At 36.7% G+C, this 24,181-nt stretch overlaps 2 protein-coding genes across 3 annotated transcripts in view; one reads left to right on the top strand and one right to left on the bottom strand.

Moving 5' to 3' along the window:
* Positions 1 to 1,476: 1,476 nt before the first annotated feature.
* Positions 1,477 to 24,181, bottom strand: part of chas (chascon) — a 107,455-nt gene continuing 84,750 nt past the window's right edge. For both annotated transcript variants that reach the window (XM_028315458.1, XM_028315457.1), the window contains 6 exons: positions 12,345 to 12,497; positions 11,848 to 11,949; positions 11,137 to 11,287; positions 10,592 to 10,678; positions 4,800 to 6,027; positions 1,477 to 3,094 (listed from right to left, as the gene is read on the bottom strand). In XM_028315458.1, the coding sequence (XP_028171259.1) occupies positions 1,906 to 3,094; positions 4,800 to 6,027; positions 10,592 to 10,678; positions 11,137 to 11,287; positions 11,848 to 11,949; positions 12,345 to 12,497 (2,910 nt within the window). In that variant the 3' untranslated portion in view covers positions 1,477 to 1,905. The remainder of the gene's footprint in view (positions 3,095 to 4,799; positions 6,028 to 10,591; positions 10,679 to 11,136; positions 11,288 to 11,847; positions 11,950 to 12,344; positions 12,498 to 24,181) is intronic.
* Positions 12,504 to 14,480, top strand: LOC114360689 (N-terminal Xaa-Pro-Lys N-methyltransferase 1). Its single transcript, XM_028315461.1, has one exon. It carries the CDS (start codon positions 12,621 to 12,623, stop codon positions 13,305 to 13,307), a length of 687 nt encoding a protein of 228 aa, XP_028171262.1. The 5' UTR covers positions 12,504 to 12,620; the 3' UTR covers positions 13,308 to 14,480.

Genomic DNA, 24,181 nt, shown 5'->3' on the forward strand with positions numbered 1-24,181 from the left:
AGATGTACAGTTCTCATTCCAGTTGAGCGTGGTTTAAGTATATTATACGTTTATCGTGTGAAAATTCGATTGTGCGTTTAAATGTGTAACGTTTTGCTACATGGCACGATCAGGCGTTGCTAACGGATGCTTAATTTGAATGAATAAAACTTCATTAAGTTTTTGGAAATATTTTTCCATCATGATTTTCAGATACTCATGAAAGAAAAATCTGTTGTCTAATAAGAAAAATAGGATTTACCTAGTTCTTCCACTTTGAGATGTGAATTAAAACAATACGCGTGTACAGGTAACTTATTTAGAGCTACAATAATTTATGTAGAGCTTACAAATATTTTTTTAAATATTTATTATATTAAGTAGGCTTATGTTTTTAAACAATATCATTTTTTTTTACTTGATTAAAACAATAAAGTCTAATAGTTCCGTATATTCAAGACAATAGAGAATCAGTCTAATTTTTTTTCTATGCAGTTTCCATCGTAACATAGGTAAAAAACTGGCTGTTCTGACTAAGCAATCGCCGGTAAGTAATTACTCGTTAGTTGACCTTTAAAAATTATCTGAAACTTACAAAAAGTTCAATGACAGGCGATATGGACACTGATATGCCTATAACCGCGTGGATATTTATATCAGTGACAGATATAATAAATTACCTACGCTTTTTTGATATGCGTTTTGAAATTGTTTAACGCACGTATCAAATTTTTTGATAATCCAACGATTATTTCACAATTTTTAATCCTAATTAATTTTATTTCGTGCTGCAATTTTTAAAATACAAGCAAGAATTTACCTAATAACAATTAAATCTAGATCTACATTAGCGAGCTCTATTATTTTATGTTAAATTGCACGCATTAGGTAAACTGAAAGAGGCGTTGACTTCTCTATTATATCTCAATCTTACCCAAAATAGATTGTCTAATCTTACCAAATGGACTGTCAAACTTTATTAGCTGATAAATCGACGAAGATTTTGCTATATTTGGCCAATAGATACCTACCTATTTAGTTAGATACCAAATTACTAAAATAGACTTAGTCTGGGTTGCACCATCTTACTATAACTTTGACAAACGTCAAAAATCTGTCAAACTCCAGACAAAAAACACCGGTTATCGTCAAAAGTTACGGTCAAAGTTAGGTGGTGCAACTCAGCTTTAATAATAAAATTCTAGGCTAAGTTCATAAATAAGCCGGTTGTATAAGAAGTCATAAATTAATGTTGCCTTGAACTAACATTCGAAATCAGTTTTGATTTCGCGCCTTCCCTCAACGAAATGTTAGAATTGGTAAAAAAAGATAAAATATTTTTAAAGTATTTCTGAGATCACTTTGTAAGTAAAAAATGCGCCAGTTAAGTATATAGGTACCTTTCATATATTTCCTCTTATATTTACCTATATCTGTTTATAGTTACAGCAGTCAGCTTACATCAGAATGATAAGTATTAGAAATAAAACAAAATTATAGTGCGTATTAACACATTACATTTAATTGATACATTCGTTATATTTTTATAAAATATTAATATCATGGGTATCTATGACGTTTTAAACATAGATAAACTTACCTATTTTTATATCGAGGTTGTCAAAAATCAATTTAATATAAGTACATATACGTATAATAACAATTAATTTAAAATTATTACATTGGACGGATTTAGGCCAATATTATTAGAATTAAATTAGTAAAGCTATGACTTTTTACAAAATAACAAAAAGCAGCTTACTTACATCAAATTAACACTTGTTATTTTATTGTAATTTCACGTTAGACAACTTATCTCTAAAGCATACGACTCAGTCTGCATTATGACTCTTTATTCGTATAAGTACTTAATAGAAAAATATGGCATAAGGCGTTTGATAAGTCAGTGTTATTAATTTCAAATGTCTAATAATCTCGAATCTTCTCCAATACTTTATAGTTACTACTTCTCCGCTCTGAGTACAGCGGGGCTGATCCATTCTTGGTTTCGTACGAAAGAGGCGAGGGCCGTATTCCGTTTTCAATGTATTTTATGGACAAGGGATCTTTATAACCTCTGCTTTTAGTTACGGAATTTACTTCTCTTGATTCAATTATTTCCTTTGAACGGCCATCCCTTGAAGGAACAATTTTCTTGCTGACCGTTTCCACTGTGTCTGTGACACTGGGTCGTTCAGGGTCTCCCGATCTCGTTTGGTACCTATATGTCTCAGAATAGTTGTCGCTGCTATTGCTGCCTCGGCGGATCGCAGGAGACTTTAACCTCGTCTCCAAACGAGACACGAAAGGACTAGTTTCTCTGTTTAATGAATCTGTTTTATACAACGGTATCTTTCGCTCCTCCGATATGCGATCTTTGTAATGCGGAGACGGTGTGCCATATCGTGAAGACAACCGGCTGCCATCGGATTCGTCATCGGCGTGTAGGGTCTGGTAGAGTTCAGGTGCCCGTTCTCGTAGACCCTTTAGGAATATTTTCTTCTTGTCAGCTTCCTCGTGGGATTTGTATCCATTCGTATGGCCATTCGTTATCGGTGTGGTCTTGCCGTATCTCGCGCCGAAGAGCCCATCGCGTCTTCGTTCTGTTTCGCGAGACACTGCATCAGCAAGGTCTCGCTGACTCCTGTTGATTATAGACACGATGCCTGGACTCTTCAGTTGCTCCGGCGTCTCATCCAGACGGCTCAAGTGAGGGTTTGATTTATACATGGTTGAGTAGTTCCTGTTCATTCCTGAGACGTAACGCGGGTGTGTCTCCTGTTCGGGTGCTCCCATAGCAAAACTCTTACTCCTGTTGAGAGCCTTGTACGCCCGCGCCGGCTTAGCAGGTCCAGGCGGGTATCCGTTTATTTTACCGTCGGGTGAAGATGACACGTTGTTGGAAATATTCACTGCACTACTGGATCGTTTGTTAGGTGTGAGTTTGTGCCAGTACTTGTTTGAACTGGGCTTTTCGGTGGTTTTCTCTTTGCGTTCGTGCAACTTCCTCGGCAGAGTCTGGGCGCTGCGCGCGTAGTCCTCCTCTGTTTCACTGTTCGGGTTCAGTCGGCTTGTGGAGTGACTGAACCGACCCAAAGTGCTCGAAAACTGGCCCCTGAAAAGTTAAAAATATCACTTAGTTCTTCGCTCACCTAATCACGTTATTGCTGGGTCGTTATGGCTAAATAACCTGGTCCCACGTACGCTCATTGTTCTCTATTGCTGTATCATAAAAACTTGTAATCTCGTCTTTTAGTAATTGGATTCAATGGGGAATCTCGTCCCACACACCTAACGACCGGGTTTTGTTTACGCGCATTAAGATACAGGTAGATATAACATGCCTTTGATCTACAACAATTTAGCATGCCGCAGCGGTGTTCATTTGCGTCTTGATTTATTGTAAAAACAGCTAGATGTGGGCGCGCAATAATTAGACGGGAACAGAAAAGAGCGCTAGAAATACAAAATACAAATACGCCGTGCATTTTAATCTGCAAAGATAATTGTATCATACTAATTTGCATGAGGCGACCGCCAGCTAAGTACACACCTGTTGTTCTCAACATTTCCTTGCAGTGAGTCACAGAGTCTGGTGACAACAAATGCTAGTTAATGAAAGAGCGATCTGAGTCAGTGGCTGGTCTAAATAAGGGCTTCTTTGTAAGAGATATTTATGCCTCTATAAGGAGTCGCCACGGACGGCCGGTTGCAAAAGGCAAGATATGCCGGAAGGTTGGTAGTTGCCGCTTGATTGATGTGACATATTGCGCGGTTTTGATTGGCATTAAGTTAACGATTTATCTTTGTCTTTACCTAGCCATAAGGTTAATAAAATAATGGCAATTCAATTATAATGTGATTGTGATAAAATGATAGACTACCCAAATGTGAGCGATTTCGGTTTATTGGGAATCTAGCCCAACAAAATACTACTTTTTACTAGTTACATTAGTGCTATTGCAAGTTCTTTTAATATGAACAAAGGATTGTATGTATTGCGCAATGAATAGGTAGGTATAAATGTTTAAATCAATATTGTGTATTTTTAATCATATTCTATGGTATATGAACTATGAATCCTATTTTCTTATAAGAACTAGTTTATCAACAAGAATTTCTAACATATAAGATAAGATCAGAAAAATATGGGTTAAATCTAAAGATGGAATAAACTCGCATATCGTTTAGAGGCAGTTGACAAATTAAAACATTAAATTTACTTAGTTATCGGACACTAATAATTATTCCCCTAACACGAAAAACTTACTTTTTGTACCAAATGATATAGAATCATATTCAACAATCAATGTCTAAATATTGAGAAATATAGTAGGTGTATGTCTGTTATACTGGTAATACAACTTAGAGGCATCATCTGAACGCACCATATAAGTTTTGTTCAAATTATCTATTACACCCTGTATACCATTTTGTCTTTAATAAACTAAGTACACCAACAACACGCGTATCTTATACCAACAGAAACGAGCCATTCAATACACACAACATTATATCAACAGCACAATATTTATATTGAGCCCTAGAATATTACCTTAAGCTTATGATAATATTGGAACATGGAACATTAATTAAATTTTATGCCTCTAGCCTCAGTGTAGGCGGAGAACGGCTTCGTTGTACGACAAGATTCTATTTAAGGTCCATTCCGATTTTAATCACAATTCTATATCGATTAACGATTTGTACAACTTTAAAACGTAGTGCGAATGGTGTATTATCTTTTTTGGTATACAATAAAATGTTATGAGGATTGTGATTCGGTGTGGGTGGAATATAAAGGAGCAATGTCAACTTACCGGTCTCGGTGGTCGCGGGCGTCGCCAGCGGCCGCGCGTCTCGAACTGCCCTCGTACTTGTGCTCGCGGCCGTAGATGCTGGGGGCGAAGGGGTCCTCCCCGAGGTAGTAGCGGTGTGGAGGCGCGACCGGCGGCGCCAAGTCTCCACTATACTGCTTGTAAGTCCGCGAGGAGTGCTCCGGCGACGGCGAGCGCGAGTTCCGCCACCGCGCGCGCCTCTCCGCAGACGCCGAGCGAATCTTCCCCACCAACTTCCTGATCGAGTTCCCGATTGCCGAACCCATAGACTTCCGAGCCGGGGACGGGCGGCGACCGCTATCAGCGAAACGAGTTTTCTGATTTTGTTTCCGCTCGTCCCGATCGCGTCTACGAGGTGGGGTGCGATCCCTATCTGAACTGCCGCGACGCTCTCTCGGCGGGGAGTAATCGGGCGGAGGCTCTGTCGCTCCCTCTTCCCTGCTATCACGCGACCGTCCCGAGTTTTCGTTCCGTGACGAACTTCTGTAACCACTGTCGTAACGATGCTCCTCAGACAATCGCTGCTTCAGATGACGTTTTCGCTCAGGTGCTACAGGTCTGTAGTCGTCCTCGACTGACGGCTCGCGGAAGGAGCGGTCGGCTTCTAGTGGACGGAATGGGGAACCACGTGGTGGGCTGTGCATTGTCGACGAAGATACGTAGGCGGAGTCGTCGCGCGAGGGCGGGTGACGGCGGCTGATCGGCGATGACCTCCCTTGAGGCGATTCGCGTTTCCCGTATACGTGTCTAGGGGAGGAGCCGTTTAGCCGGTCGTCGCTGGCATATGGCGAGCGCACCGTCGGAGGTGACGGCGATGAGCTTCGTGGTTCCGGCATCCTGGGTTTACTTGCACGTCTTTGAGACCAATCTGCTACTCCCTTAAAGTATCCCCCTGTCCTGTTCACAGACGCTGGCACACGCTCGTCGGAGGGTGTCGACGATTTTGTTTTTCTTAAAACGCGGTCTCCGTACACTGGCGGCGGTGGCACTGAAGATGACGTTTTCCCGTAGTAGCCCTCGTCGTTAGCTGTTTTGTTCTTGACGTAAAACGTGGGTTCCGGGCGCTTTCCAATTTCTTCGGCAATGGAGTCGTGTGACGATCGGGAGTCGCTGCCGAAGTGGCTCTCGAGCCACTTGGAGGTTTCTTTCTTGCGCGTTTCCTCTTCGATGTCGAAGTCGAGGGGGCGTTTCGTGTAGTCCTTGTCGTGGTCTGAAAGAAGGTTAACACTTGAGGTTTCGGGTATATTAAGTATATTATGGAAATGCGATCGACACGGGCGCCCGCGACGCGCCGCACGCTCGAGTGCCCGCGCGACAGCATCTTAGCGCACACTTGCTATGGCGTAACCGTTCAGTCAATAAGTTTGCCAAACCACTGAAGGTCAATGCGTTGTAAACATCGAGACATCTTTACTTAACCGCGGTGAGACAGTAGCAGAGCAAATTATTCACTGAATATTAATTTTTGGGTCACTATTGCTTTACGATGTGTCTGTATTATACTCGTAGTATTATGTAACATACACACTGTACTAAGCTCTAAGAGAGTCTTGATTGTTGATTACTGATATTCAATACTATTTTTGTCTTTACTAAATTTCGTAATCAGGTTATCCAGTTGCATGAGTGCCATTAAAACAGAATTTATAGAACCGACGTATTTTTAGTTGTATTATGTTGAAATCGAGAGATGAGCACATGAAATCAGATGTGCAATAAAACAAGACAGACAAGTTGAGAAAGTTTACGTGAGCAGAAGTGGGTCCGGGCCATCGCTGCAATCATTAAACGACACACCCTTTTTTGCTCAATAAAATTAAAAACCACCAAAAATACGAAATCTCAAGCAATAGGTGCTCCCGAAGCCATGTTGTTGTGGCCAGCTTAGGTTCTTTTATTTTAATGGTAGCCATCATATCTTAGGATTTGTAAACTATAATTGGATGAGTATAAAAAGAAGAATACTTTCAAATAAAAATTAAACAACCGGAATGTGGTCTCGAATGTAGAATCAAAACATTTGCTTGATGTTATAAATATTTATTTACAAATATGGAAGGACCTCTAGCAAAGAAGTCTTGTCTTTGGTGCGCTTTTATAATTTTATGGTGCATTTATTCATAAGTATAACAAAAAAAACTGTATAATAATTGGCAAACGTATTTTTCAATATTCTCATTGCCAAATCCTGAAACCTTCATAACTCTACTTCATGGCTACCCATAATTCGACAGTTATATTTTCCATCGTATTTTAATTTGCCCTCATTAACAAAGGAATACCTTCAAGTTATGGGTCTGACCATACAAAAGCCGATGTAAATAGAGGATTCCGACACGTCGTGCCAAAGGCGACCTCTCGGTTTGCGTAGGCCCAATGACTAGCCATAACTGGCAATGGACGCTAGTATGAAGTTGTATGTTTATGCTGGCCAGTTTGAATACGCCACAACAATAAAAACAGTTGAATTCTATTTTTTGAAATTAGAACAGCTCTAGCTTTAGGAAACGTACACCTCTAACAGATTTACAAAAAACAGTTGAATTCTATTTTTTTTAATTAGAACAGCTCTAGGTTTAGGAAATGTTACAACTAACTCTGTTTACAAAAAACAGTTGAACTCTGTTATTTGAAATTAGAACAGCTCTAGGTTTTAGAAACGTCGAAAATACAGTACAAGCACCCTTTTATTATGAGAGAAAAAAAATGCTCTTGATGTTCGTTCTTAGCTTTTTTGGTCTAATTTGAGAGGTCGTCAAATCGTCCAAACTAGTTTGTCGCATTTTGCATAGTAAAATAAATGCGAAATTATGTGACTCCCTTCTGTCTAATACCTTTTATTTGGTAGAGATATACAGATCCCTTATATTTGTAGCTAATCCTTAATAAAGTTAATTTTAAATGGATTAACAGACATGTCTGTTTTACCAATTGATTCTGGAGCCAGAATCAATCAGGTATGCGAATTAATTACAGGTGGCAGCCAGTTTCCTTATAAGACACCTCGCTTAGCGCCGTGGGCAGTAAGTACCTGTTCACCTGCAGTGTCTATGGTTAATAGGAGACATAATTAAACAATTAGTTTGATTGGAAAAACACTAGTAACCTAACTGTAGTTTGTAGCTCTAACGAAGCGAATGAGTAATGACCAATGAAGAGTGAGAAACGAGTGTGATAGAACTTCATGAAAATGGTAAAAAAAATAATGAAAAATTCTACGTTCTAATAAAATTTTGCACTATTATCCGCATTAAATTTTTTTTTGCCATGAAAATTGCACGATAACAAGATATAAGTACTTGTCCGTTTCAAAAAAGTAGCATGTTATAAGTTCTATCAGACAGGGTTCGAAAATATCCGATATTTATTATAAATATCAAAATATCGGATATTTATGATATATATCCGATATATATCAACTTTGATAAAATATATATCAATTTTGTATGAAAGCCATATTATTATTTTATTGTATTATTCATGAATACTATTGCATATGTGCTACATAAACATGTTTTTAATGTTTTTAAACCTTAAAATCAGACAAATAAAGCAAAAACATAAAATATTATTTTAAATACGGCAAAATCAACAAAAAAATAAAAATCTTATGTCAAAAAGTACAAATACAGTAACAAATTTTAAAAGTTGATATATATCATCAAAACCGGCTTGATATATATCGGATATATATCCGATATATATCTTGATATATATCCCTTGATATATATCCTCGAACCCTGATCAGAACTTAGCTTGACCGCGAGAACTTTTAGGGAGACCATGGCAATCCTAAAGTTAAACGATTTAAAGTCGTTAGCTGAAAATTCATCATCATCATCATCATTACCTATTTCAGTAGTCTGACGTCCACTACTGAATATAATGCCTCCCCAAAGCCGATTGCAAAATGGTTTCGATGAAGGTAAATATCTAGTATCTTTTCTTCTAAAAATATTCCTAATTCAATGATTGAGAACGACCGTTTTATCGCAATCGATATGCAGAAATAAGCCCCAGCTACGAGTGTAGACTTGATAATATGACAACTATTGTGCATCTATTCAAGGCCCAAGTAAGTTTACAAGTTTGGACCCTGATTTATTTCATACTTGTTTGAGAATTACTGATAACGAAGTCTTTTTCAGGAATAGTAACCGAATAGAAGAAGAAATACCTACATAAATGACGTTATTGTGCTTTCCAAAATTAAGTCATATAATGATAGAGCCGGAAAACTGATTAAGAAGAAGCCTATTTTAAAAAAGCTTTGTGTATTGTCATCATGGTTTCATCATTTAGCCTTAATTTCTTAACAAAATGGTCATTCTGGTCAAGAAAGTTTGCAGTTATTACCAATTTAGGAAACCCTATATTGCGACTATCTTTACAGAGATAGTTGCGTTTGCTTAATTATGCCAGAGGATATGCCTTAACGATTATTGAGAGCGACGCGGAAGGCATCAAGGCCGACACTCAGCACTAAAATGGTCACATTCACGAGACCCATTAACATAATACTCGAATACTGACTAACATTTGAATATTTTAAATATCTCTTCTTATAGCGATGATACTGCGGTCAAATTTTCAAAACCTTTTGAATTTCATCAAACAAGACTAATGCTGAGTTGCACCAACTTACTTTAACTGTAACTTAACATAAATCGGTGTTTTTTGTATGGAGTTTGACAGATTTTTGATGTTTGCTCTAAGTAAATTTAGATAGTAGACGGGCAACATGGAAATCATTGGAGGAGGCCTATGTTGGTTCAGCAGTAGGACGTCCTGTGGCTGAAATGATGATGATGATGATAAATAACTATCTAGGCCTATAAGCTGTGCTATAAGTAAGAATGCAAGTGACAATTTTCTTTAAATTAACTACTTAGTACCTAACTACCTGTCCGAGTTCATCAAAATAACTTTTCAATAAAAAAATTACAATAAAAAGCTCTGAAAAATTTGCCGGTTCGGGTGAATTATTGTAAAATCGCATCTAAGTAGGTACCTATCAGCGTTGCCAGTTTTTTTTTTCGCCAAGTCGGGACTTTGGTACTTTTTGAGTGAAAATAGCGGGATTCTTCCGTCAAAAGCGGGACAAAGTAAAAAAAACGTATATAATCAAAGGTTTTCAAATATTTATCTTTTTATTTGACTTAAAATTACGTTTACGTGACAATAGATAGCAAAAGTAGCCATAGAAAATGTATTTCAACAAAAAAATAATATTTTAAATCAGATTTACTCTATCGTTAAATTCGCCTTTAGAATAAAAAAAGAAAAAAATTAAAAAAGTTTCATTTTTTAGAATAATATGGCGTTTCAAACAACAGTCTGGTGAAGTGAGTGTCTCTCTCCGAAAAGCGGGACAGAGCCTGTCCCGCGCGGGACATTTAAATTTGATTTAAAAATCGGGACGTCCCGCCAAAATCGGGACGTCTGGCAACGCTGGTACCTATGCTACTTACACGAAAATGAGAATATGAATGGATCTTATAATTGACCACTTCTACTGCACATAACACTTGATCGTGTAAAAGTAAAAATAGCGAGACAGTTTTATTTTTAAATTGTCTCGCAATTTTTATTACATTCATGTTTTTTTATAAAATTAAAAATAAGTGGCGACATCTCTCGATTTCAATTAATATTAAGTGTCTTCGCAACGCCATCTAGTGGCGAGTAGTAGAACCACCAGCTAAGTACAACATCGTGCTATAAAAAGCACAACAAAAAAAGCATATCAGAAACGATCTAGTTACACTACTCACCGCTGTGACGAAGACGGCGCTGTCGTCGCATGCGAACGGACAAACTATCCCAATCATCGTCCATGTTTGGTCTGCCTTCCCTCTCAGCTGTGAACAAATAATATAATTTTAGATAGGTACCTTATACTTAAAATATTCAGAATATTATTGAATGTATTGAAAATTAAAAAAAAAACTAAGCAGAACTTGCAAGAAAACGGAAACAACTTTTTACGACTGTTTAATACCGAAAAACAAAGTTAATAAAAAAGTATTATAACAATTTCGTAGATAAATGAAATCATCTAAATAACACAGTTTCAAGGAAGAAGCGCTGTTATTTTTTATTCTATGATTATTACAAAGTAGGTATGTTGTATCTTCTTTGCCTCAAAGGACACCGATTCCTGTATTCGAGACTTTCGAACCACCCCTTGAATAAGTATGGTTTCTTTTTTACACTCTGTGTCCTGCCTCAAAGGACGTCGGTTCCAATAAATTTATAGACCACACTCCGAACCCCTTGAATTATTTATCCATTTTATATAGTATTTTTCAGTTAATACCTTCCTCAGTCCGGGTGCGGGAGTGCAGGTGAGTGGCGACCCGCACGCCTCCCGCCATCAGGTCGGTGCTCCGCTCGAGGTCCACCCGCTTCCTCCGCTCCGTTCCACCAGTCTCTTCCACCACGCTCTCGTTGCTGCGGAGTGATTTGGCCTGATGGAGAAAAAAAAATCTTTTAAGTAGCACAGCTATGGTAAGAGCAGTCTCCTGTCTCCAGTTCGATTATTGAAGTGTTTCAAGTTATCTAAAAAATAACTCTGGACGTCCCACGGGCGTTCACTACAACTGTGGTGTACTCATAAAAAAATCTCATAAAACTCATTTTATTTTTAGGAGGCTTTTAAAAAGCACTTTTACTCGTCCTAGTATTCGTCCTAGCACTAGGCTAGCTTAATCTTAGTGCTTTTCCACCAAAAAATGTGAGTTGTTGGGGCTACTTAATATGTATATGAAAATTTATGAAAAAAACAACACTGCATTTCGTAGTATTTTCATAAGTTTACAAACAAATCATGTTTGTTTTATTATAAAAAAAACTATACATAAAATACTATTACAGGTGTTGAATTAAGGAATATGAATAACTACGAAAATAGGAAAAGAACGTAAGAAGCACCTGTCACATAGCGCCATAACCACCATATTATGTTAAATTAAAGATGATGATAATAACTATCATAATATACAATGAATATTTATAAAATGTTCCTTACTTCTTCTTTAGATAGTTCTTCGTCGCAGAGTCTTTCTTGCTCCTTGGTGTGTCGGGTTTCAGTTACAATGGTCCCATCAGGCCGCAGGGCACGTAACTCCTCCTAAATTAATAAAAATAAAACTAAGTATTAATGCACCAAAAAATGGTTGAGCGAGAGGAGTCTACAAGGAATCAGTGAAGAAAAAAAAGAAGAACATTTCGGTATCTACTTATTGTTTTATCTTAGATTGGTCTTCAGTAAAATTTTAGCTATGGTTAGATAAAAACGGTAAGTACCTATCTGATTTTCAAACCAGTTTTTAAATGGAAACCGTGTTAATTATACCTAGACGCTCAGTGTTCAGTGTCTAATTTTACATTTGGTTGGACTAACACAATAATTAATAGCTGCGAACCGGCCAATCTGGAAATCATTCGGGGAGACCGATGCCGTGATATTCATCAGTGGGCATCCCATGGCTGAAGTAATCTTAAAGTTGACTTTTTGTAACATACCGTATCATCAGTGTTGATGGTGGTGTTGTAAGCAATAGTGTCCCTGATGACTTTAGGCGCACGCGGCACGAGCGCCAACTGATGCTCCGTCTGCACCTTCAGAGCATCGCGGATGTCTTCCTCGGGTGTCTCATTCACGGCCGCAATCAACGCCTGCAACAAAAAGAGACAAAATATATTTTCACAGCTCACTAATAGAAACTCAAAATAGTAATAATACTGGCCGTAAAAACGAAAACACAATGACATGGCACAACCACGTCAACATGAGTTTTCATGACGTTAATAACAACAAACATGACCGAGACGGAGAGAACATTTTACAAGAAAGCCGCAAGTTACTGGGCCAATGTACCGGCGACGATCGACGGAGTACTCGGCGGTTTTGGCCACATATCAGACGCAGACCTCGACGGCTCAAAAGCCTTCCTAACTTACATTTTAAACCTCCCCAAACCGCCAAACACAAAACTGGCTTTGGATTGTGGTGCGGGCATAGGGCGAATTGCCAAAAACCTGCTGATCCCCAAATTTGAGAAGGTAGATTTGGTAGAACAAGACGAAAAGTTCGTTAGCACCGCAAAACAATTGATCGGCGAAGACAATGAGAAACTTGGAACAGTGTACCAAATCGGGCTCCAACAGTTCAAGCCGCAAAAAACTTACGACGTTATCTGGTGCCAATGGGTGCTCGGTCATCTGAACGATTACGATTTAATTGCTTTTTTGGAAAGATGCAGTGAGGCTTTGGCCGAGAACGGTGTTATTGTTATTAAGGAGAATATAACATCTTCTGACGAAATCGAATATGACGATGACGATTCGTCTGTGACACGCCCCGTCGGTTTGATGCAGAAAATATTTGAAGCAGCCAAATTAGAGATAATCAAGACTTCTGTTCAGGACAATTTCCCCGAAGAAATATATCCAGTGCATACATTTGCTTTGGTACCGATGGACTAAAACGGATAATGCAGGAAACATTATATTTTGTAGATAGAGTTACTCGTAAAATAAAGGTATGAACATTGTTTCTGCTATCTTTGATCTTAAAACAAAGTTCTAAATATACATAAGCGTGACCATATGGCATACGTTACCTTCGGACATACACAGCACAATAGACGTCATGTTCTGAACGAGTGAATGTTTATCTTTGATGAAGTGGCGAATCGTGTGCAGAATTCGTGATTGTGTCGTTGAATAAAGTAGGATCTGGGACGTGCTGCGCCGACGCAAATAAGATCACAAGTGCATTCACCGTTTTAGTAGGTACTGTAAGCTTATGAAATACTTACATCATGCTAAGATCTGAACTTTAGAGAATCTTACTGCGACAATTACTGTCGTAAGTTTAAATTATTATAATTGTTGTCTGTCTATTTCGTTTTGTCGGCATTTTCTCAGATAAGTAAATGTTGTTTCATGTCGCATTTAATAGACAGTTTAATGAAAATTTTCTCTGAATGACCTACTCTTGTGTGAGACGTGTAATTTACAAAGGTATATTGTCGTACAGAGATAGATGGATTAGTACGAAAAATTTTATTGCCTTACTAGAGCTTCAAAGCACGTGTCTGAACCACAGTTTACGAGGAAATTCAATGGGATTGAAAGCCGAAGCTTGCAATGATGGCGTATCGTCGATAATTAACGACAGAACGCTCGCTGATGTTCAATCAAAGAACAGTTAGTGATGGATATCGCACCGCAGTTGGTTATTAGGGCCGGGGCGTCAATCTTAGGCCGCGGCTGAGTCTCGCCCAGCAATTCAGAAGAACAGTTACAATCTCAAATTGATGGGGGTTCCAGCTTTTGTCTTGGAATGAGCCGACGTAACCGTTCCTAACATTTTAACGGTGGGCGGTTAGATGCTGTTCCATAGTTAGTTGTCTTAATGCCTGCTCTAAAATGTACTTCACTAATTAGGATTAAACATACAGTCCACTGTTAATAATATAAAACATAATGCGTTGTTGTAATCTGAAATAGATTAAGCTAAAATTAATGTCATTGGAACGCTACTTTAAAGATGCTACAATTGTTTGACCTCAACCGGACCTAAAAGGAAAAACGCAAGGAGAATCAAAAATGTCACGAGCTTTAGATTACGTAACTTATATTCGATGTTATTTGTAGCGATGACCGAATCGAGATAAGAATGTCCCGTTTGGCATTTCGCACGATTGCAAAAACTTCGTTACCCTTTCTGAAAATAATATTTTTTTGGGTGAATATCAAATGGTCAAAGGATACACAATAGTTCTTTATTTAATTGATTACAACTAGAGATTTATGCAAAATTTACGTTAATTGGACTTCAAAAACTTATTTAGGCCCGTTGCATTTGTAAGATTAAACAACTAAATTATGTCATTTCTTACATGATGTAAATTTTTCAGAAATTGAATTCTTAACTCGTTCTATGCCGGTATATTTATTATCTAATAAAACTTTGACACTAACTCGTCGACCTCGGCCTCTCAGACTTTGGTCCAGACAAAAATACGTTAAGACCTGTTGGACACTAAAGATTCCAAGTTTGGGGTCGTCGCCCTCATAAGAACCAGAAGTTCATTTAAATCGCTACAAGGTCATATCTCAAGACAGATCTCAGCGGCATGTTTCATGTATTTTATCATTTCACTTTATTTATTCTTCAACTGGTCCAGTTCCAAGTTTCCAGTATCTTACAGAATTAAAAACAATTTTGCAACACGTTTCGCCCGAAACGTGATAGGTTTCGGTACATTTCAAATTGTCTTTGTTACGCAGTGTTTTTGTGGGCGAACGTGACTGGTATGAAAAGAGATCGTCTTTGCTCGTTTGTGGGTACTCTTCCACGGATCACGCATGCACCCTACTTTTGCTACCGTCGTGACGTGCGCGTGGAGTTCAGACCAGAGACCTCGACTGTAGTTTTCTGTGTTTATGGTTAGGTCAACTGTTCCCTAGCGGTTTTCTTTCATAATTGGTATTTTCATACGTAAAATAGGAGCTGAAAAAAGTTTATACCAAAATCTAAACCACTTATATTTTATGACACGTTGGATCTGACCGAATTTTGGTTATTCTTGTCAAACTAACTTCAGAGTCTATTAGCATCACACAATAGTCTAGAAACCGAGTCACAATACCATTTTCTATGCACGATTACACGCCGAAAGAATTTTAGACACCTATTTTATGTAGTGCTCACCTGTTTTGACTGAAAAAGATTTTACTTGAAAAATGTGAAATAAGTAAAAGTTTGCATGTTAAAAGTGTGTCGGCACGATTCAATTGTCAACACAAAGGATCGAAGCTAAAATAAGACAAGTTACATGTTCTTCAGCCATATGAAACCATACTGTTCTACCTATACGTTAAATAAATAAATATGTCGATATTTCAGTTTGTCCATCCATCACTAACAACTGTCGGCGAACAGAGAGCACGTCCGCTGCGTTTGCGCATATAACGTCAAATTCCGCGACAGTACAGTCGGGTGAGACAGGAACAAATAAGTCTCTGAAGTTCTTACTTTGTTGGCAAACACAAACACGATTAGTGAATGAGAAAATTTAGATTCTATCATACTGGAGTCAGAATTTAAACAAGAGGAAGAAAGACAAGCATTCTATCTATAGTTTAGAGGCTGCCTCTTAATTGAGGGATAGCTAATGTATTGTGTAGGTTAGGGGTAGATATAGATTATTGAAAAAGCTCATTGAGCCGAATCTACGCAGAACCAAAAAAGGACATACGCTAATGCATCTGAGTGTACGCAGCTGTGATGAATATCTTAATAACGCTGTTTCTTTTTGTTTTTGCGATCGGTCTGTTATTACAAGAGCGTGCGAATTTTTTTGTGAAAGGTAACGACGTGTCGATGTTCTTGTCTTTTCATAAATATGCAGGCTCATTTATCTGTTCAATCAGTTGCCGCTTTTGTTTTTCTAATAATAGCTTTTACGGCGTATTCCGTTTATTTTAGTGAAAGCAATACAACAGCACATTAAGTTAATCGGTTGATGGTGCGATTAATTTTAAGGTCATCCCAGTGTTTTTTTCGTAATTATGAAGTTAAAAACATATAAAACATATTAGAATTTCAGGTAAGTAAGCCTAACATCCAATTTATTAAAATAAAATACTAATTGATTAAAATATGTTTGTAAGTAAGTAATGTACTTTCATAAAAGCCCTTATATCCGCCACTGACGGCAAATTCAGTGCCAAGCACTTCAGGCTAAGTTAAACCTTCATAGACCGTCATCATTGGGAATACTTTATAATTTGTAGGTATACTAAAGGTAATAAACCCTTTCCCCATAAATAAACACGTAAACGTCGTGTAATCGAGGTTGGTTAATTAAAACCAGAAATTAGTGGCAGATTTACGGCCGATATGAAAAGAGAAAATTGTGGAAAATTAACAAGGCCTTAAATGGAATTAAGCGCCTTTTCATCGCCATCTTGCATACAAATATCCCCTTACATTTTTGTTCAAATATTACAACGATACTTATTACAACGATATAAGATGCCACAGTATTTTTAACTTGATGTGCCGTCGTCTGTACTTAACACAGTCAGTTATAGATAGTCGGTAATTGATTTGTAATTACCGTATTTTACGTATAATACATAAAAATCGTAAATATTTATGCAATATTTTTTGCATATAAATATGAATAGAATAACTATTTACGATATTTAGCGAATTACGTGTTTGTAATAAATAGTTTTTAGTATGTATCGTTTATCACAATAATTGGCACTAATTCAAATAATATTACAAACAAAAATAAATATTTACCTTAAGAAGGTGTTTTCCATTTTACACGCCTGTTTATTTTAATTCATCTTCACCTGTCTATAAAATTTTACAAGAAGTTTTTGAGAAGAACTTTAGTGCAGGTGTGAGGTATTTAAACATTATGTTAAGTATTTTTGCAATATGTTGTTTGCTATAATCCATGTTTCTAACTACTAAAATAAGTATAAAACTTAAATGAACATGGTTTACCAAAAGTAAGTACAATCGTGATAAAAAAATACTAATGACAGAAATATGCTTTCTTATTCTGCACAAAATACGCGTAAACTCATTTTGGACTTGATGAAAGTTTGTTTATAACAACAATAAACTTATCTTTTCAAAATAAAAGTAACTTCAATTATTAATTAAATTACATTGGTAACATTTGATTTATTATAGAATTCCAACATAGAAAGTGTGGAAAGGATTGCAATTACTCTACGATTTGCTCATTGTAATAACAAAATTACTAGACCTCGAACTTTCTAGGAAAGTACATAACAATGATAATAATATCCATTACAATAACCATGAATGTCTGGCCATTCTATTTCTACATAATATAGGCACACGTCCCAATATATTTCTTGTAACCCACCACTGCTTTGAGATAAAAGTACTAAAAGAAAAAGAAGCGCAATTACTGAGTTTCAGTGACTTTTTTCAGACGAGATTACGCAGTTACAACATTCTAAAGTTTAGAATCTAAACAGTTTCATCTTTTTTTTTTAATAAATACCAACCTTTTTTTATTAAAAGTACCTAATAATTTAATTAGTTTGCTTGTCTGAATTTTCACAGCAAAAGTTTTCAGTACTTATTGATGAAGTTGAAAAATGACTGCGAGTTCTGTGATATTATTTATTTTGTCTCTAGATTATTCAATGACATAATTAAATCTGTTCGTTTTCAATCATACAGTTGGCATGAATGAATGAACTTAAATAGACTCAAAAGTAGGGCATAATTAAAATGTTATCACGCAGGGTTGTAAAGTGATAGTTTATTAAGATTGTGTGAAAACTGGACCTAGGGCATGGTCATAAGACATTACAGATAGTTGTGAAAAGTGGAACGCTTCTGCGATAAATATTTTATTTGCTTTTCATGATGTGGTGTGTCCCAGCGTTGGTTTAGAGCTGTTAGAAAGTAGGGAATTTTATGAGCTTGTACTATTCAATGGAAGTCCTAGCTGTAGTAATATTTTTCTCAACAAACAAAATATAATTGAGGTAGTCAGTCAAATCCCATCAAAACGGTCAAATATGTTTCCGAACCTACGTACTACGTAATAATTTTATGTTAGTGTCCGTGACTTCCACTTGGCATGGGGCACACTGAAAACCAGCGTCGTGGCCTTCCCCACTGTGGGCCACGGCACGGCATATGCTGAGTGGAGTCCCATTGCGATGGGCATCGCTGTCTGTTGCGACAGGATAGCACTGCTCAGTTCGCTTTTTATTTCCTTATAATATTTATGTGTTATTTCTGTCTTTTTTTTCCGTATACGTTCTCTGTCCTTAACTAAGTGATGTTCATCGTAATAAATGTTTCTTTCTTTTTTTACATCACTAAAATGTAAAAAAAAACCTCATGTCTTTTACCAATTTTATTATGATGTGAATGTGTAGAATAAAAATTTCTTCAAAATTATTCGAGTATAAAGTAAATAAAAAACACCATAATAAGAATTGTAAAAACTATACATATTTTAGGACCCAATGTACGTATGCATGGAAGCTCTTGAAGTTTTTAGATTTTTTTGTGTTTTAAATAACCATTTAAACACAAAGCAATTTAAGTTCAACTATATAGTTAGTGATATGTTTACCGCTTAGCCTTGTCTATAGCATCGGTGACTATGTCCCGGCGATTAACCGACTTACAAAATAAGAGCAAATCCCAACTGAAGTCGGCAATAAAATGCACAGTAGGAGAGAACACGACAATCCACTTAGCTCCATGTGACAGCCAGCACTGAGTTACCGACTGTTGGATCAATGTCGTTGCCGACGATTGAAAAAACTACAGTGAAAAAAGTTTGTTAATTTAGTTAACCATTAAGGACCTGCCACACTGGATGCGATCTGCGGCCAGGTCAACAAAGTGAACGCAGCTCGCACCATAATATATGACATTGTCGGTCTGGGCAAAACAATTTGTCAGCGATCGTGACAAGGCAATCTGTCAACAGTACGATTTGCGTAATTAAATATTTTGAATTCGACGTAGGCCTCTATTAGTAAGGGAATAAGGTGCGTAGTTTCCCAAAAAAGTTATCTCTGGTAGGTACTAATTTTTTATGCTGCTATTCATATTTTAATAAAATAATTTGTGTTCAAATCACAGCTCACAACACTTACAAAAACTCATATAAATATTCAGTTATTTATAAAACACATTGTAAACTAATATTTCCATGTCTCTACTAAAGAAAAACAATGCAAAATTCATTCGCATCGTAACTCATTCTCTGGCAAATGGCAAACCTGTTTAGTCCAAGAAACCTAATACTGAATACACTGTTGCATTTTATACAGGTTGATCTAGATTTGAAAACTCTAGGCTGAATCAAAACTCTTTCTCACGAAGCCCAACACCTTACCGAACCGAACCGAAGGACCTTAAACCCAGTTTTTACAAGGTTTACTAAAGAAGGAACTTGTAGCTAAATAACAACGGCGATGACTTTTCCGCCATTTCTTCTTTCAGTCTCTTAATCGAACTATTTTTTTTACAAACTTAGTTACCTACTATTTTACAAAAGCCATCAATACTACAAACGTAGCTACAACGACGGAAATATTTAACCCATAAATCGCTTAACTTGTAAACCATAAAACTGTCCATCTCCGGTTCCGATTGACATTAATCTTGCGGGCACCCTGTATAAAGCAGATGGCACGTTTCCGCACGTCGGACGGACGGTCATTATTTTATTAGGTGTCAACCCTCCGCGAGACTTGTCACGCTAACCGTAGACCAAGCAATTAAATGAAAAACTCACAGCAATAAATTACATCTTACAGAGAAATAGTGTGAATTTTAGATGGCAAAGACTTTTTAGTCGTATCCCAGACGCATTTATCTTGGGATAGGAATAAAATGTTGCCACAACGTTTTCTAAGCGAGAATAATTACGTCCTGTTGATGATTAATATTTTCACACTTTGTGGATAGCCATCTTGAAAGCTTCATTAAATGGGATTAGGTTGAAGTAATGTTATAGTTTGTAATAATAATAATCACATTTTAATCTTCAATGCAGATACATCTCATTAACCGACTTCAAAAAAGGAGGTGGTTCTATGTTCGGCTGTATGTATTTTTTAAGATGTCGTTTTATATTACGCGTCTTTGTTTTGGCTTCATTTTATTTTGCACTTTGTACCTAACCAAACTTCAGACACTCATGCCACAATAAAAAATCAATAATTAGGTAGGTCGCCTAACAAGGCCCATAATTAAAACTCACTCGTCGTTTTCATAATAAGATTTATTACGACAGCTTTTTAAATCAGGAACAGTGAGTGTAAAAGATAGTGCCTATTAGCAACCGGACCTTATTAGGCGTCGCTATCTCACATTTAATACGCTATCTTATCTAACGATGTAAGTATTGGCTAGCTTCCCGCAACACTAGATCCTCCTATCGATATCGGTGGGGATGAGTAATACACGCCACTACACCACGCGTACATAACATTAAAATTAAATGGCGTACTTGCAAAATCTAATAGTTTCTCATAGGCCGCAAAGCCATTAAGTAAATAGATGCGTTATTAACAAGCCTTGTCGTGTTTAGGGTTAACAAAATAGCGAATGAAAATAAGTGGATTTTAAATGAGGAAGAAAATGTTATTGCTCAATTAAAATTTACATTTTAATGGTGATCAATTACAAAACAGCGTTCAGCTGTTTACTCATTACATTGATGGACCCTGTATATAAATATTTACTTACCTGAAAAACATTATTTTTAAAAGAGTCATTGGCATATGCCAATTGTAATAAATTATGTCTAAAATTAAACACAATACAACACAATTTTGAAATTATACTGCTCGCAAAAACTGCTCAAATGTGGAAATCCTACATTTAAAGTATATTTAGTTTATTCCTGTAATAATATTTTACAACACACAAAGTAATGTAAAAAAAAGAAAATAATATGTCCATCTAAATTTCTAAAACGTATAAAAGTTAAAGTAATAAATATTGGAGGCTTGTTTGAATGGTAGGCAGCCGTAGCATCCACCTAACATGTTAGCCCACGCCCGCCATTCGATAGTAAGCAGGATTTCATTCATATCCACAGGTTAAACGCGATATTCTAACTGACAGATACACCTTACCAACCACTAGATAAAATTGATGTTTCCTCTATAACGATTTCTCTTGAAAGTTAAATACGAAATAAAATATCTTGGTAATTTGCAATATTATGTGTACTTTATGACTCATTTAGCGTGAACGTTTCCTTTGCTCATCAGTCTCAAGATTGTTTATGGTAACCATGTTTAACCTACTCGTATACTAATATGGCAATGTTTGTATACAGTTTGTTTGTAGGAGATAATGTGTAGAACCACTGAAGAAATCTGACACACTGAAAAAGCTGTATTTACGACAGTAAATAGTTTGATGTTTTGTATTAACATCACTTTAAACAGAGAAATAAAATTAATTTACCTTGACGTCTTAGTAAGAAACAAGAAGCGTATTCAAAAACTCCAAAAAAAGTGCACTAATTAGTAGAAAAAAAATATGATAAGAAAAACTGAGGAAAACATTGATGTTGACGGAGTCGGTACCAGACTGACAAAAGTGCTATGGTCAAGGTAAGGTATTTCGCACTGACTCTAAAAAATTGAAAATCGGTCCGCGTTTTCGAATAATCGGGGAATACATAAAAAAATATCATACCTAATTGAGAATTTCCTCCTTTTTTGAAGTCTGTTTATAAGAGAAAATGAACTTAACGACCATGCAACTAGGTATTCATCCATCGTGGAATGAATAAAATTCCTAGCCATCATCTGATAAACACAACAATATAGGTACTTCGTGGCAATGGCCGGCCTTGCCAACTCAAGGCAGCGTTTAAATAAAAGGGCAGACTTTAATTTATGCGTGCATTGTAAGTCATTATTGATATATTGCAAGAATAAACACTGAAACTGGAGTTTGTCGTCAGACTTTCCAAAGTATTTAACCTTGTCTCAGAGCAAGGTACATTAAACTCAACTTACACTTAATACAAACAGAATACAGGTAATTAAATACTTGTTAAAAATAATGACTTATGACGTTATTTGTATGTGTCACCGTAAAATTGTGAATTCCGTCAGATTATAATCTGACGTAGTTAAATTACAATCTAACCTAACCCACTGTTAGTTTACAATCTAACGCGTTATATTATAAACTGACAGAGTTCACAATTTCACGTTGACATATGCATGGCTAATTACACTAAATAGGCTTCCAGAAAGTTCCAGATTGATTTTATTACCCATAAAACATCGTAAAGAGGTAATTTTTAAGTAGGAAAGTATGACATTCCTATTCGAAAATAAGGTACTGTGGTACTGCTTTGTCATCTAAAAAGACAGATGGACAGAGTGGAGTCTTAGTAATAGGGTCCCGTTTCTACCCTTTGGGTACGGAACCCTAAAATAAGAAAAACAGTCATAAAACAAACCTATCCTATATGTTTGTAAATTGATGAATGTTGTCAACGCCTATCCAACCCAATAAAACAAAGTAAAAACAAAACACAATCATCAAATCCGGCAACACTAGTGTTGTTCCATAACTCGTGCATACAACGTTATCGATAAATAGCGCCGTCGAGTAGTCATAAACACAATTAACAAAGAATCCAAAAAGCCCGGCGTTTCCTTGGAATGCCGGCACAGGTGGGGTCGGCCACGATTCTGATATCTAACTTGTGCATCGGCCTTGAGGAAGCCGCTTGCTGCTCGAGTAGGGCTACCATGCACTAGTAGTGAATAGGACACTTTAAATAAATAAATATGATATACAAACACACCTTTATGACACCATGTTGTAGCATTGTCATCCAAAGTACGGTTGCCAGTTTATTATATTTTGTTGCAGCGATCTTGCATTTGACATGACAGAGAGTGTCACTTGATTATAGGTACAAAATTTAACCACCAAAACAAATGAAGCTGTAACTTTTTACAATTTTTCAATTCTCAATTCAGTATTTAAAACAAAATGATAATGTAATTTCAAAACTGCGTTCTTTTAATCACCCACACAAGTCCCAAATTAAGGAGGTTAGTACTTAAATGTAGGTGTAATTGGCAAACTTAATGAGCTCATTAGCCAATGTATAAAATACAAACAATGCTGTTTTGAAGATGTAACCATAGTGTTCCATAATAGGTCGAAGCAGAGTTGCTTTACCTACCTATATTGTTCCTTTGATATTAACTAATAAGTAGTACTTGTAAACATTTTTTTACATTTGACTTGACATTCTTAACTTAATAATTTTTACATGTAAAAAAAACTACATAATTATTATTATTGTGTTACAATATAGTAAGTTTCTGCATAAAGCACACCTAAACACTGGCCAATTAAAAAAAGGACTTAAAAAGAAGTCATAATAATCTATGACACTGCGCTGTGTGTTCTAAATTCAAAATGTTAAAAAACCTTTTTTTTTCTTTCTTGGCATTAAAAGAGTTCTAAATTCAAAAACTTTTTTAAAACCCGGTAGTAACCCTATGATGCGCGCGCTGACCTTTCCGCTCGACGCTGCAGCCCGCGTTATTTACGAGCAGCGAGCGCGTGATAAATCTTAGCATCGATGCCGCATCCGCGTTGTCCGCCGCAGTTTCAGCAGCCAGCGAAACGATTTGGCAATCGATTGTCGATACTTTTGTGAGTAATCGATTTTGACAGTGCATAGAAAGCTCGGTTCGTCTAAGGTTAAGGATGTTTCTTGATAATAATTATCCAGAGATCTATTGGTAAGAGAAAGTGTGTAAGAAAG

The sequence above is a fragment of the Ostrinia furnacalis genome, unplaced genomic scaffold (assembly GCF_004193835.3).
Source record: "Ostrinia furnacalis isolate ACB-3 unplaced genomic scaffold, ASM419383v2 OfSCF5129, whole genome shotgun sequence".
NCBI classification, from domain to species: domain Eukaryota; kingdom Metazoa; phylum Arthropoda; class Insecta; order Lepidoptera; family Crambidae; genus Ostrinia; species Ostrinia furnacalis.

What these genes read in the sequence shown, in the direction of transcription:
- LOC114360689 (XM_028315461.1), top strand. Translation starts at nt 12,621, where the DNA reads ATGACGTTAATAACAACAAACATGACCGAGACGGAGAGAACATTTTAC.